Source organism: Limulus polyphemus, unplaced genomic scaffold (genome assembly GCF_000517525.1).
Source record: "Limulus polyphemus unplaced genomic scaffold, Limulus_polyphemus-2.1.2 Scaffold904, whole genome shotgun sequence".
NCBI classification, from domain to species: Eukaryota; Metazoa; Arthropoda; class Merostomata; order Xiphosura; family Limulidae; genus Limulus; species Limulus polyphemus.
The window spans coordinates 218,029-231,400 of NW_013666514.1; the positions used below are offsets into that span (position 1 = coordinate 218,029).

The 13,372-nt window shown below is 34.4% G+C and overlaps 1 protein-coding gene across 1 annotated transcript in view; it reads right to left on the reverse strand.

Moving 5' to 3' along the window:
• LOC106461142 (tyrosine-protein kinase Abl-like) overlaps positions 1–13,372 on the reverse strand; it is a 58,393-nt gene that overhangs the window by 28,605 nt on the left and 16,416 nt on the right. Inside the window, exons 2-3 of the mRNA XM_013920937.2 lie at positions 3,368–3,568; positions 2,624–2,922 (exon numbers count right to left, since the gene is read on the reverse strand). Coding sequence (XP_013776391.1) covers positions 2,624–2,922; positions 3,368–3,568 — 500 coding nt within the window. The remainder of the gene's footprint in view (positions 1–2,623; positions 2,923–3,367; positions 3,569–13,372) is intronic.

Below are 13,372 nucleotides of genomic sequence, written 5' to 3' on the forward strand. Positions count from 1 at the left end.
CAGGTAACACAATAGGTGAGAAACATGGTTACCTTCTCTTGAAACCCGTGTTTTAAGTGGAAAGGCTCTATCATCAAGGATTTATCAAGGGCATAGACATCTATATGTATTTTACCCACTTCAAGCAAAAGCATAAAATATGTCTTACAGGAAAAATGATAAAGTAAAATAGTCATTAAAGGTTCAAAAGGAAGAGAAGCAAAGAAATTCAAGACAAAGCCCAAGTCTTACACTGAACAATGTCTAGAAACTCAGAAACACTGTAAGCAAAAAGCTTGAGACAGATCTGTAAACAATGGGGACAAAAAAAAGATTTATGGGTCTTATGGTATCAAAAACTGGGAGATAATGCAGTTCTTTAGCCTGCTACAGGGGAGACTGATAAGCTACAATCATGAAACAAATACATGCAGAGGGAAGCAATTTGTTAAAGAGATGGAGACAAAGATGGCATGGAATGTTGAATGCAGCTACTCCTAACGACAGCCTAATGAGACTCATAGATAATAAGGGACAAGCCTTTTAAAAAATAAGCTACCACTGAAGTCACCAAGGAAGAAAATTCAGCTTCTCTGACAAAGGCCCAACCAGCCAGCTATGAAATCAGTAAAGTCGATATGAAAAATAAACATTTGTGACTGATGTAAAATATGTTCCAATGTTGTCAATGGGACCAGTTCACCATTAAAAAGTTGAAATAACAGAAGAAACCATGGTTGGACCAGCCAAAGTGGAATGATTAGGAGAACACGATACCTTGTGGAACTGACCTTGGCTAGTAACTGTGGAAGAAGGCAAAGAGAAAGGTAGGCATAAAAAAAAAGAGATTCTCCCAATTTTGACTCAAAGAATTCACTTCCAATGAAGATGGATCTGTGACTGGAGACCAGTAGAGTGGAATATGATAGTTTTCTGTCATTGCGAAGGCATTAATCGATGGATGGATGGGTGGAGGGGAATAGCTGATAATCAAAGGAAAAAGAATCCATCAATATGTTCATCAAGAAGGGAAGCAGCATAAAGTAAAGGTTATGAGGTTGAGTACTGCTCTGTTTGTTGATGTATGTGAACAATGTGTGAAACAATATAGTGTGTTGGTGCAGAAATGATGAACCATCCAAGATCCAATAAGTTGATGTGAAATGCTACTTCCTGTGGAGTCCATAGTTTCAAACAACTGTGAAAATATTGGTTATAAATAATAAATGACTTGTAAGGCAAATTTGTAATAACCTTGTTTTGATTTATAGCACTAAAGTTTTAAATGATTCCTTCATTACTCTGTAATTCATGTTTCATGAGCAGCCTTCACACACATTGACAAAAGAAATGATTTTAATCTTTCTATCTTAACATCAAGGCCAAGCTATCACAATAATTTATATCAAATAAATTGACATTACAACCATCAATGCCCAAATGCTCAAAGCATTATACTATAACAGTAGTTTGGCAACTTACCTGAGAAATACTTCTTCAAATTCAACAACCCAAGTGGGAAATCACAAACACATGCATAACCTTAAAAACATCTACATATGTCATAGTCCCTTTTACAATGCTTTAAAATTGTATCAAGCTGTACATAAGTTGATGGTATACACTGTACAATTTGCCAATGGTCCACAATGTTACAACTTAAGATAAATGATGCCTAGGTGACCAATGAATAGATGAAATGAACTAGGTAAGCAAAGGAACAAAAAAACTACAGGTTCCTAGATTTTGATATTTTTTTACCCGAATCCTACGTTACATTGATATTATATATAAAAAAAACTCCTGAATATTTCCACACTAAAAAATTATGAGATTAAATTCCCAATTCTATGAATGCATTGAAACCCTGTGAATGAGTGCCAATAAGAAAAATCTGATTTATGGCATGAGAGTATAACTTTGTAGTTTCTCTTGTGCTGGAGAAATAAGAAATGTGGTTTTTGACAGAGCAAAAACGATTTAACAAAAAAAGGCTTACAATACTTCAAGGGTATGTCAACCTGATTTGAATAAAAAATATTGCATTTTATCCAAACTGGATTTCATATTTTGCCAGTTAAATATTGCCGCTCAAACTTTACATATCAATTCAAGGCCTTTCTTTTTGAAATATATTTGATACAAAATCAACATTATGTGCCCAAGAAGAAAAAAAATCACTAAAACATAACTTTTGTGGTGGCCATGTATTTTGCAAGTCTTGCATACTTTAAATTGTCATTTCAACTCTTAAAAAATGCTTTATGTATATGATTCTAATGAAAAGTAGGTTTATCTTTGTGTAATGCTTTTTAGACATTAGATATTCCTTGTTTTTAATAACTGTTTTTATAATCTTGGATAACCTGAAATACATATTATTAGCATTTTAAAAACTAACAGCTGGATGCTTGTTGTATTTGGTTATTATTCAGTTAAATTGTGTATTTTGTCAAATACACTTTTTGTTCTTTTGTGATAATTTATTTCGTCCCTGAACTAAACTATTTCAAGATAGGTCGTCATATTTAAACCTATGGAAAATTTAAAATTCAATGATTAAAGCCAGTATAGTATAGCTTTTCAATGTTAGTTGCCCGCTACTAAACAGTAAAAAATACTTGCACGCTGATGATATACTCACTTTACCCTCGCCATCTTCATTAATTCGATAGTGGTATACTCGTCCATCATGACGGAGAGATATTGACCTTTGACCAGGAATACTTTCACTTTCTCTGACTAAAAAACTCCCATTGATCCCACTGCTTAGTAGGTACTCTGCTGCATTTCTAGAGATGGGCCCATGGTACCAGGAGTGTTTCTCCAAACTGTTGACAGGAGTGATGTAGTTGCTAGGGACCCAACCAACTTGACCTGAACGTGACTGTGCCTCACACCACTCACCTGTTCTATTGTATGATAGCACTCGTACTTGGTCCCCTAATAATTGAAATTAAAAGCAAAAGACAAAGAAACTTAAAAGCAAAATTATCATCAGCAAACTTATCCTCATGCATAAAAAATTTAAGACTTGTGTGTTTTTTTTTAACCAAACCAACTGGAAAATTAGGGTTCACTCAGTGCTAAGTAAATAATTAAGTTAAAGCATTGAAAGAGTTCAGTTATACTTTGAACATATGATTAAAAAATAATTGATTAAAAAAAAGGTTTTAGTTTACAAATTTACTATCAAATTAAGCATTTTGCTGAACAAGCAGTATAGTTATAGTGAAACATATGATGCAAAAAATGGCATAAAATTATGACCCTTGATTAGCATGAAAACAAACAAATTTTCAATCAAATAATGTGCAGATTACTTTAAGTGTACTATTCTTTCTATATTTAACTTAAAAGAACAACTGTAATATAAACAATATTATACCTTTCTTGAGAGAAAGTTGGTTATCTCCACCAGATTGGAAATCATAGAGTGCTACAAACAATTGGGGATCAGAGTCTTCAGGAGCCAGGAGATTCTCCTTGGACATCCACCGGGATGACCCATCATTAGGGATGGATAAGTTGCTAATATGATCTCCAAAGTCAGGAATATCTGGCAAAGGCCTGCTTTGCATCAGGGCTTCTGGAATGAAATGATCAAAATATGTCAAAATAAAAGAAATTAATAAAATAAAAGCTAATGTTGTGACATACACACATATTTATATATACTAATTCTCTATTAAAGCCATGGAAAAGGTAATATTTAAATAAAGTACATTATATATACTGATTACATTACATAGATTATACCCTTTTTGTAACCCAGCTCTATTGACTGAATGAAATAATTAACAAAAGCCTGTCTAATAAACACAACATGGATAAGTTGTTGAAAACTTCATCAGAGGTAGTAAAGTATAAAAACGTACATTATTATATGGTTCACATTCAATGATTAGGGCAGATGCCCTTCCTTGAGTAAAAATTGCTAATCTATATATTTAGCAGCAACTTTTCCAGACAAAGGGTACCTACCTAAAATGTTATATATCAACCATATGATTATATATGCATCTTATACTTTTTGATCCCTTTGGTGTATTTTCAACAACTTATCGATATTTTTCAACTTAATTTCACCAAGTCTATCATTCACTCTTTCATTTTCTACATACATGTTAGCCAAACATACATGTACATGAATCATTGAAATTTCTGAAGGTGTTTCCTTACAGTTAAATTTTATTAGTAACTCAGGTAAAAATCTTAAACAGAATAGAAATTAATAATATTTTACTTAGTGAGTATTTTCGTAGTTGTAAGGCTGATTAATTTGTAAGCAACTATTGAACTTTTGCTTTCACCATTAAGTTTAGATAATCTCAATGCAACTTTTGTAACCAAAACCTGCTAAACTGAATGGACATTTTATGCTTGAAATCTTAACCAGAATAAAATTAATTATCAGATACTGTTTAGTACAGATACATCAACGTGAACGTCTGAGCATGGATCAAGCATTTTTATTCAAGAATAGTTAAAAAAAAATTCTCTTCTAGCTTTTCTTCTATCTTTCTATGCACTCATCTCTCTATTACACAGAAAAGTTTTAGCAAAAATCATGTACATACATAAACATTTGAGCACACAAAGTGAAGAAGAAAATATTAACGTCAAATATAAAGTATACAAATCTGTCAACTTAACAGTACATGAGTCGTCGATATATCGTATTTAATGATATCTACTCAAGTTCTTTTTCACTTATTCTTCTTAGAGTCATCCAAATAATATCGTGAAGTTTTATTCTGTAAGTCTTTTACTTGGTTAATATAAGTATATTGGGAAACAGTCAATTCTTTATTATATAAAACGGCATATTTTTAACACTGTGTTACTTAATAATACTTGACCAAATATGATCCTTACCTTTCATATTTCTTACCGGTTTTGAAATCTGACCAACATACAATTGTGTTACAAGGTCTCAAAAAAAAAACAAAAAACATATTACATTATTGTTATATGAATACATTCAGAATGAACGATCATTTGTTTCTGTGAATCAATTTCATGCGTGATAACGTCATTACGGCTTAAGCTTACCATTTCAAACGGAATAGGCACACGTACTAGACGAGGAAAATACAGACGGAAAATTAAAAAGACACCACGCGCCCTCTTGCCACATTTCATCAAGCAAAACAAGTGTCGGTACCGCCTTTTGTTTGGAGGGGCTAACAGCTTCGGCTCAGCGAACCGACAGGACCAAACGAGAGGAACCGACTGTATGCGTGAACGAGTCTACCAAATTATTTAACTTTAAAACATATACGTATCTTCGTCGTTTCTTAGAATTGGAGCAATAAGGCACGAACACTTCTGCAATAGAATGTGTGGTTACCGAGCAGGTGCAACAACGAAGTCCCACAAATATCATTTGAAAAGAATGTCCCTTTTGCTTTTAGCAAGAACGAGAAAATACGTGGTCATTCAGTCTCTATTCAATCTATTACACAAAAGAGAGGCATTAAACACAATTAAATAATTCAAAACTTTACACATTTCAACGTTTAAAACAATAAAGTAGACAACATTATTTTGAATAGTCAGTCATTGCAACTCTGTATTACTTAACTTATGAATTACTGATTCTAACAAGTAGTAATTAACAAAAAAATAAAGGCGGGTAGAAACATGTGGCACTATATGCTCAGCACGTTTATACGGTTTTGCCATTTTTAATTAAATGGAAAGAGAAACTACGAGTGTCCTGGTCTGTAACACATTACAATAAAGAAGATATAATGTCTTAATTCCTTCTAAGGTTTCGTTACAAATCAAACAGAAGCTAAACACACACAAATGGTTGTATAATAACTTTAAGTTAAGCTGCTCCAGTAGAAAATTCACAAGGGAATTTTTAGTGAGAGCGATTGTGGTTAATCAGTTCAAACCCCTATTATTTTACCGATCACATGCAACATCACCAAACCTAACTAAAAGATTGTGCCGTTTGCACTAATTATAAGATAAGATGTTTGTAATTAAGCACAAAGCTACACAATGGCCTATCTGTGCTCTGCCCACCACGGGTATCGAAACCCGGATTCTAGCGTTGTAAGTCCGCAGACATACCGCTGTGCCACTGGGGGGGCTCCACTAATTATAATGATTATGAAAGTTTACAAGATTAATATTATAATGACGTATTTCTTTATTCGTAACTTCGTATTAAAAATTTATCACGAACTACAATCAACAGCAAAACGACTAAAAACCGGCTGGTTTATTTAGATCGTCGCCGAAATTCTGAAAACTTTACGGCTTATTATGATAAATGGTACACAATTAACAGCAAGCGAAGAAATGAAATTGTTTCATTGATAAACAACTTCAATACAGAAGTTCGTAATGTTGAAAAGCATGATAAGAAACAAACCATTTAGTAAAAGAAGTGGATTTATTTACACACACACACACACTGTATTTCTCTTGGCAAAAATGCACGTCTTGAGTAAAGTCAAAGTAATTTATTCTGGACTAAATCTTTGGTAGCTACAACGCATATACAGAGCAATTTTGATTTTAGGCGACAACATGTTTACAACAGATACCAATCACTGCTTCTCTTTATATCAGACGAGCTAAACACACACTTTCCACGATATGCTAATATTTTCACGCCTTATATAAGGAATTATTTACGGAATTAACTATATGTTTCAGATATTCACTCGAAGCAAGTATATATTTTAAACGTAACTATATAGTTATAAACAACATTCACAGTTTTCAATGACGATTATTTAAAGTGGACATCCAGTTGTTTAACTTGGAGCTTTAAAAAAAAAAATCCTTCTAACTAGCGGGGCACTCAGTAGAATCGCATACCTCCGCCACGCAGCGTTGACCATATTCGGCCCTCAAAAAATACGAGAACGTCAACGACGGACGAGGAGCATTTTTGGTAGGACAATGAGAAATAACGTTCTACATACGTCCACCAAGTTTCAGACAAAATCCGATCATTTAGACCGAATTACAGAGCAAAAATAGTGTGAAAAATCCGTCACCATGGTAACAGATTTTTTTTCGTGACCTCCTTGCTGTGATCTTGACTCTTCAAAAACTAATAACTTCTAAGTTCGATCACAGTTTAAATATATATCAAAACTTTCGTTCAGATCCAATCTGCCTTTTTCGAGAAATCTTGCTGACAAACACGCACAGGGGTGAAAACATAACGTCCGTCCACGTTCGGAGGCGGAGGTAATAAAACCAGTAAACTAATATACAAGAAGAATGTATTGCGTTTTCACACTACACGAATCTTGTACCTGTAACACTTTCAACACAAGTAGAAAAGTTTAAGTTTCGGTACACGCCTTCTTGGCGGGTCGTATTTAATACTTGTATCTTAACAGTTTATAATGGCATAATATGACTAAAATATGGTAAACGTTCACGAACGTAACACGATCACGACTACACACTAGTTAAGTCCAACACGTGTACGTGACGTGTATCAGAACTTGAAAGATAGACATTTATCGTTTAATACAGTGCCATTAACAAACTTAGGTCCGTCAAAACAATTTTTTGAAATGTTATATACACATAATCATCACGTTCAGATTGAAAGGGTTAATCTTATTATAATGGGGGCTTGCGACGTATACGTCCAAAACACGGATCATCAATCATAACTGGGTAATATTTTTATAATTAGGCAGTATTTTTATAGCTGAGCAATAAATAAAACAATTGAAATTTCCACAAAAAATGTTTTAGATTTAACCAATAAAATTTACAAAAAAGAAGCAAGTTTCAAATATAAAACAAACTTAAAATAAATTATTTGTTTTTCTTTAGTGAAAATCTCATAAGTGTTGCAACAGAAAAGCAAGACACTTTCATTGATAACTGCGTCTGCAATGAAATACTTCAATGAAATCTACTCCGTGATGTAATGCTGTGATGATAGCTCATTTTTAAACTAAAATTTCAATTAAATCCTTTTTCTCATGGATGGTGAACATTATTGAATGTCAAGTATGAGTACATTGTTGTAGAACTGTCAAATAATTCCAGAAAAGACCGCAGACCCAATAGCCTTCCGCAAAAACTAGCAGTTATACCTGTCGGAGTGCGTGTATTTTTGCTAGTATTACATTATTAGAGTATCTTTCGTTGTAACTAAATATTTGTAGAGGTATGTTTTAAATTAATTAAAAGGAAAACTAGCAGAGGTTCGAACGCTATCGAAGGGTTGGTTTCTTCATTTTTTATCATCGCTATGTGTGTTGTTGTAGGTGGTACTATCTTCAACATGGCTTAAAAAGTATCATTGATTTGAATCATCAACATTTCACAATTCCCTCGTTTCTTTAAGCATATTATACTGTGAAAGAAGACGAGTCTTGAATCATGCGTAATAAACTGAAAGACGACATCCTATAAGCAATGCATCATTGTGAAAAACGCATCCATGTAATCACACTTTTCATTACGTCATCCTCAATAATTGTTTTTAAAATACATTGTGCATAGGGAAGCACGACTACACGTGCATATAGCATGTCTGCATCAACTAGGTTCTTTGAAATTTCACTGGCAGACGAGATCCAAGTTTTCATGTGTGTGTGAATATATGTACAATATATATATATGAAATTCTTAACTTCTTTTGACACGTGTTTTCGAAAGCAGGCCAAGAAGTCTATCATCACGTTCTGCTTTCTCTCTACAAGAGTATTTATAGGTGAATTTCCATCCGTAAAGTACACTCTTTTTCACTCCATACTGCGCCAGAAAAAAAACGTTCCACGAAAAGCAGTTATATATCCATACAACAACTTATCTAGGCTAACCGTCACTGTATAATATAAACTTGTTATATAGCTCGGTTTTTCTAGGTTACGAAGCATGCATTACATACATATAAATTTCATCGATAGCACGGGCACGATATTCCAACAGGGGGGGCTTTAGTTTTCCATACTAGTACAATTTCACCGCTTGGAGTGACGTCGTAGTCAAAGAGTGATGGAAAAAACTAGCACAACTTCTTGCTGAAATCCAAATATGGTTCTGTTTTTGTTTTTTTAACAGCGAAAATGGCACTTACGTACCGATGATGTTTTAGAAGCAAAAGCCACCACAAATTAAAAAAATTATAATTTTCTAAATATTAAGAAAAATTTTTTTATTGGAAACTTAATATATTAACGCACGAAACTACAAGCCGTCAACAGCGAATTGTGAAATACTGTTACGTGAGCTATGGGGGAGACAGGATGTAAGATTGATCAAGTTTCGGTAGGATAGGCATCTAACAGTCAAGTCTTATAGTATGAGAGTTGATCATGAGGTCAGATACCAAGGTCACAATGACCACGATTTTTATGTATAAGCTCAAACACTCCTTTGTGAGTGTAACGTACCTCAGCGAAGTATTTCATTAAAATACAAAGTTCATTCCAGTAACGCTGAACAAGTTTAATACTTCCGACTTATAACAAGAGCCTGATTATCAAAGTCCAACATTTACGACAGTTCGTTGAAGGAAAATAAAAAGCGGATAAATGGATACATATCTTAACGCTTGGATAATTGTACGAACTATGATTTCAGATGAAATACCTAAGTTTTGATTGTACACCTTCATCAAAAAGGTAAGGTTTGTTTGTTTCTTTTTGGAATTACGCGCAAAGCTACACGAGGGCTAACTGCGATAGCCGTCCCTAATTTAGCAGTGTAAGACTAGAGGGAAGTCAGCTATTCATCACAACCCACCGCCAACTCTTGGGCCACTCTTTTACCAGCGAATAGTGGGATTGACCGACACATTATAACGCCCCCACGGCTGAAAGGGCGAGCATGTTTGGTGTGACGGGGATTCAAACCCACGACCCTCAGATTGCGAGTCGAGCGCCCTAACCACCTGGCCATACCAGGCCTGAGGCTAAGGTAAATAAACACACAAGAGATCATTTTTAACATATAACTGACGATCAAATTAAAGAGTGAAAGTATATTAAATAGAGAGTTTTGTTGTAAATTACTGTTCAACACATCTTTAATAAAATACTGTTATGAACGTTACAATTTAAATGTTATGTGATAAAAAACCACGTAAACTAAATTTTTATCGTCATTTCTCTTAATTTGTCTATTTGGGGTTCAAAATCAAAGGCGTGTAAAAATATCAATCTTTTATCTAACACAAATCACTGTTAGGGGCTTTTCGTTCAATACCAGAACTCGTCACTTTGGATGCATTATACGAGACAAAAGATTCAAACGTTATTTACATACATGCATAACAAATAATATGAAATGCACGATTTAAACGTTAGAAATCAATATGCCTAAAATTTGTTATAAAAGGTACGTAAACTGCACATTTTTACACATTCCTCTTCATTTGTCTATTTCTATGTTATCATCATTAATTTTAGGCCTATTGGTTTTTAATGCTTCGCCAGCTTTCGGCGTTAGAAATACATTATTAGTTTTCAAAATAACATAGAATCGTGTCATGCTGTAAATCTCATGCATGACCTATAAATAAATATAAACAAACTGGAAAGTTATCTTCTATGTGGGAAGGGTGATTACATACATACATCATCTACACAATGGACTATCAGTGCTTTTCCTTCTCCAGTATCGAAACTCGACTTTTGGCGTTGGAAGTCTTTTAGACTTACCAAAGAGCCACTGGAGGAAGGGAATACTTTGTCTCTATTGATTGTAGATAATTGTTGTTTCCTGATATGGGTTACTTCGGGTAGTTTCTTTCCCTGAATTATTCAATCATTGCTAAGTTTTAATGTTTAAAGGGGAAAGGTTGACTTTTGACTTGCTGGTGGAGGACGATGGTCATTTAAACAGTTTAAGCGAGTACGTAGGGTCGTTCTGTCACTGATATACGTCTCCCTTTCAAGCGAGTACGTAGGGTCGTTCTGTCACTGATATACGTCTCCCTTTCAAGCGAGTACGTAGGGTCGTTCTGTCACTGATATACGTCTCCCTTTGAAGCGAGTACGTAGGGTCGTTCTGTCACTGATATACGTCTCTCTCCGCAAATGTTTCCATTCTATATCGTATATTATATTTTTGGCTGCACATGTTTCTCCAGCTCCGTTGTCTATGGTAAAGGGCCCCCCCCCCGCAGTTTTTCGAGCTAAAAGCAGAGTGGGTCAACTGCGTCAACTGTTTTTTAAGGGGGTTTCCCTATATCTGCATTAATCTGAAGGCTAGTCGAGTTTTCTTACTTATGCTGCTGATGTGTCAATGATGTATGGTATGATTAGGTTTACCTTTGATGATGTATGGTATGACTAGGTATACTTTTGGTGATGTGTCACTGATGTATGGTATGACTAGGTGATGATTTCTTATTATTGGTGGGTGTTGTTTTTTCTTTTGTTTCTGTGTGAGTTTCAAATGGCCTTTATATAAAGTTTAGAGTGTCTATTCCGTAGGAGTATAAACTCTAGGTCGTTTAGTCCTTACGTAGTGGCTTGTTGGGTGGACCAGTTTCTGTTCGTTTTAGTTCTTTAATTATAACTCCTCTTTTCACGTGTTTTGGGTGATGGAAAAAGTGTAAAAATATTCTTTTAGAGGGTTTGTTGTAATGCGAAGTTCTTATCTTGTTTTGAATGTTTTAAGATGAACTTGATGTTCGGATCAACGCCCTAAACAAATAAGTGAAACTTGCCTTTTCAATATCAAAATTGTAGCAAAGACAAAAGATTCGTATAAAGAAAAAAAAAACCCGATGCAACCCACGTCATGGAAAAACACCCTAAAATAAACAGAAGCAAAGGATGGTGTATATAATGACGATTACTCAATCGACGACAATATTTCGAGCTTCACAAACTTGTATTTTCATTTATATCATTTTGAAAACTAATATTTAACTTGTAACATTTATAACGTTACTTTCTTTGTAATGTGAAAAATAGGCTTATATTTAAATAGAAAACGAAAGAGATGGACTTGTATCACTAAAACCTGGTACATGATAAACAGTTGTTTTAATGTACACAACTCTTCGGGCTAGAACGACCTTCCTCTTGTGATCTTAAACATTGATGAAACAGAAAGATGGTTTGTTTGTTTTAAATTTCGTGCAAAGGCTACACGAGGGCTATCTACGCTAGCCGTCCCTAATTTAGCAGTGAAAGACTAGGGGGAAGACAGCTAGTCAGCACCACCCACCGCCAACTCTTTTACCAAAGAATAATGGGACGGACTGAACGTCACATTATAACGCCCCCACGACTGAGCATGTTTGGTGGGACGGGGATTCGAGCCCGCGACCCTCAGATTGCAAGTCAAGCGCCCTAACCACTTGGCCATACCGGGCCAACAGAAGGTTGATACTACCAACCAGACTTTTGATATTTAAACCGATACGTAGTTTAAATGTGGGAAGCAGAGATTTGCAACAAATTCACGTGGTTAATATACTTTCACATATAAGATAGTATTAGATAGTCAGTTATAAGTTGAAAAACCTGTGTGTGTGTGTTTCTGAACTGCAGCCCCTTGATAAAGTTGTGAAATAAAGGCCTATTTCATATTAAGTCAAAAGTAGTCCAATTACTCAAGCATGTCAACATACTTCAAGTCCGCACGAGAACTACAAACTGGAAAAAAAATACTCTGGTGCTACCAAACAATAGGCCCATTATGGCACGGTGAGGTTGAAATAATATTATATGTACTTGTCATAAAACATTATTAACACTCGGCCCATTATGACACAGCGTGGTTGAAATAATATTACATGTACTTGTCATAAAACATTATTAACACTAGGCCCATTATGACACAGTGTGGTTGAAATAATATTATATGTACTTGTCATAAAACATTATTAACACAAGGCCCATTATGACACAGTGTGGTTGAAATAATATTATATGTACTTCTCATAAGACATTATTAACACTAGGCCCATTATGACACAGCGTGGTTGCAATAATACTATATATTCTTTCTTCCTGAAAAATTATAACGGACTGAAAAAATAATATAGTGCTAAAAAATATAGCAGGCCTAATACTAATATCTTATGACAAGTATAATTTATTATAATCATGCTTCACCAGCTTAGAAAAGCGTTCACACCATGACAATGATATAGCCTTCTCAAACATTATAAATATTTAAGACTTTATTGATATAAACTGAGAACTTTTATGCAGATAAAAACAAAGTTAAAAGTTTTTATCCATAAAGTAATTTATGGGTTATTTTTCCGACAAATATATCTCTATATTGATTTTTAGATGGGTTATATTGCTGTTATAATGTTTGACAAATCGATCAAATTCCAGTAACAGGTTTCATATGTTACTGATACACTAAACGCCATTATTAAACAAGTAACGAAACATGCAAACTACAGAACAAAATAGGACAT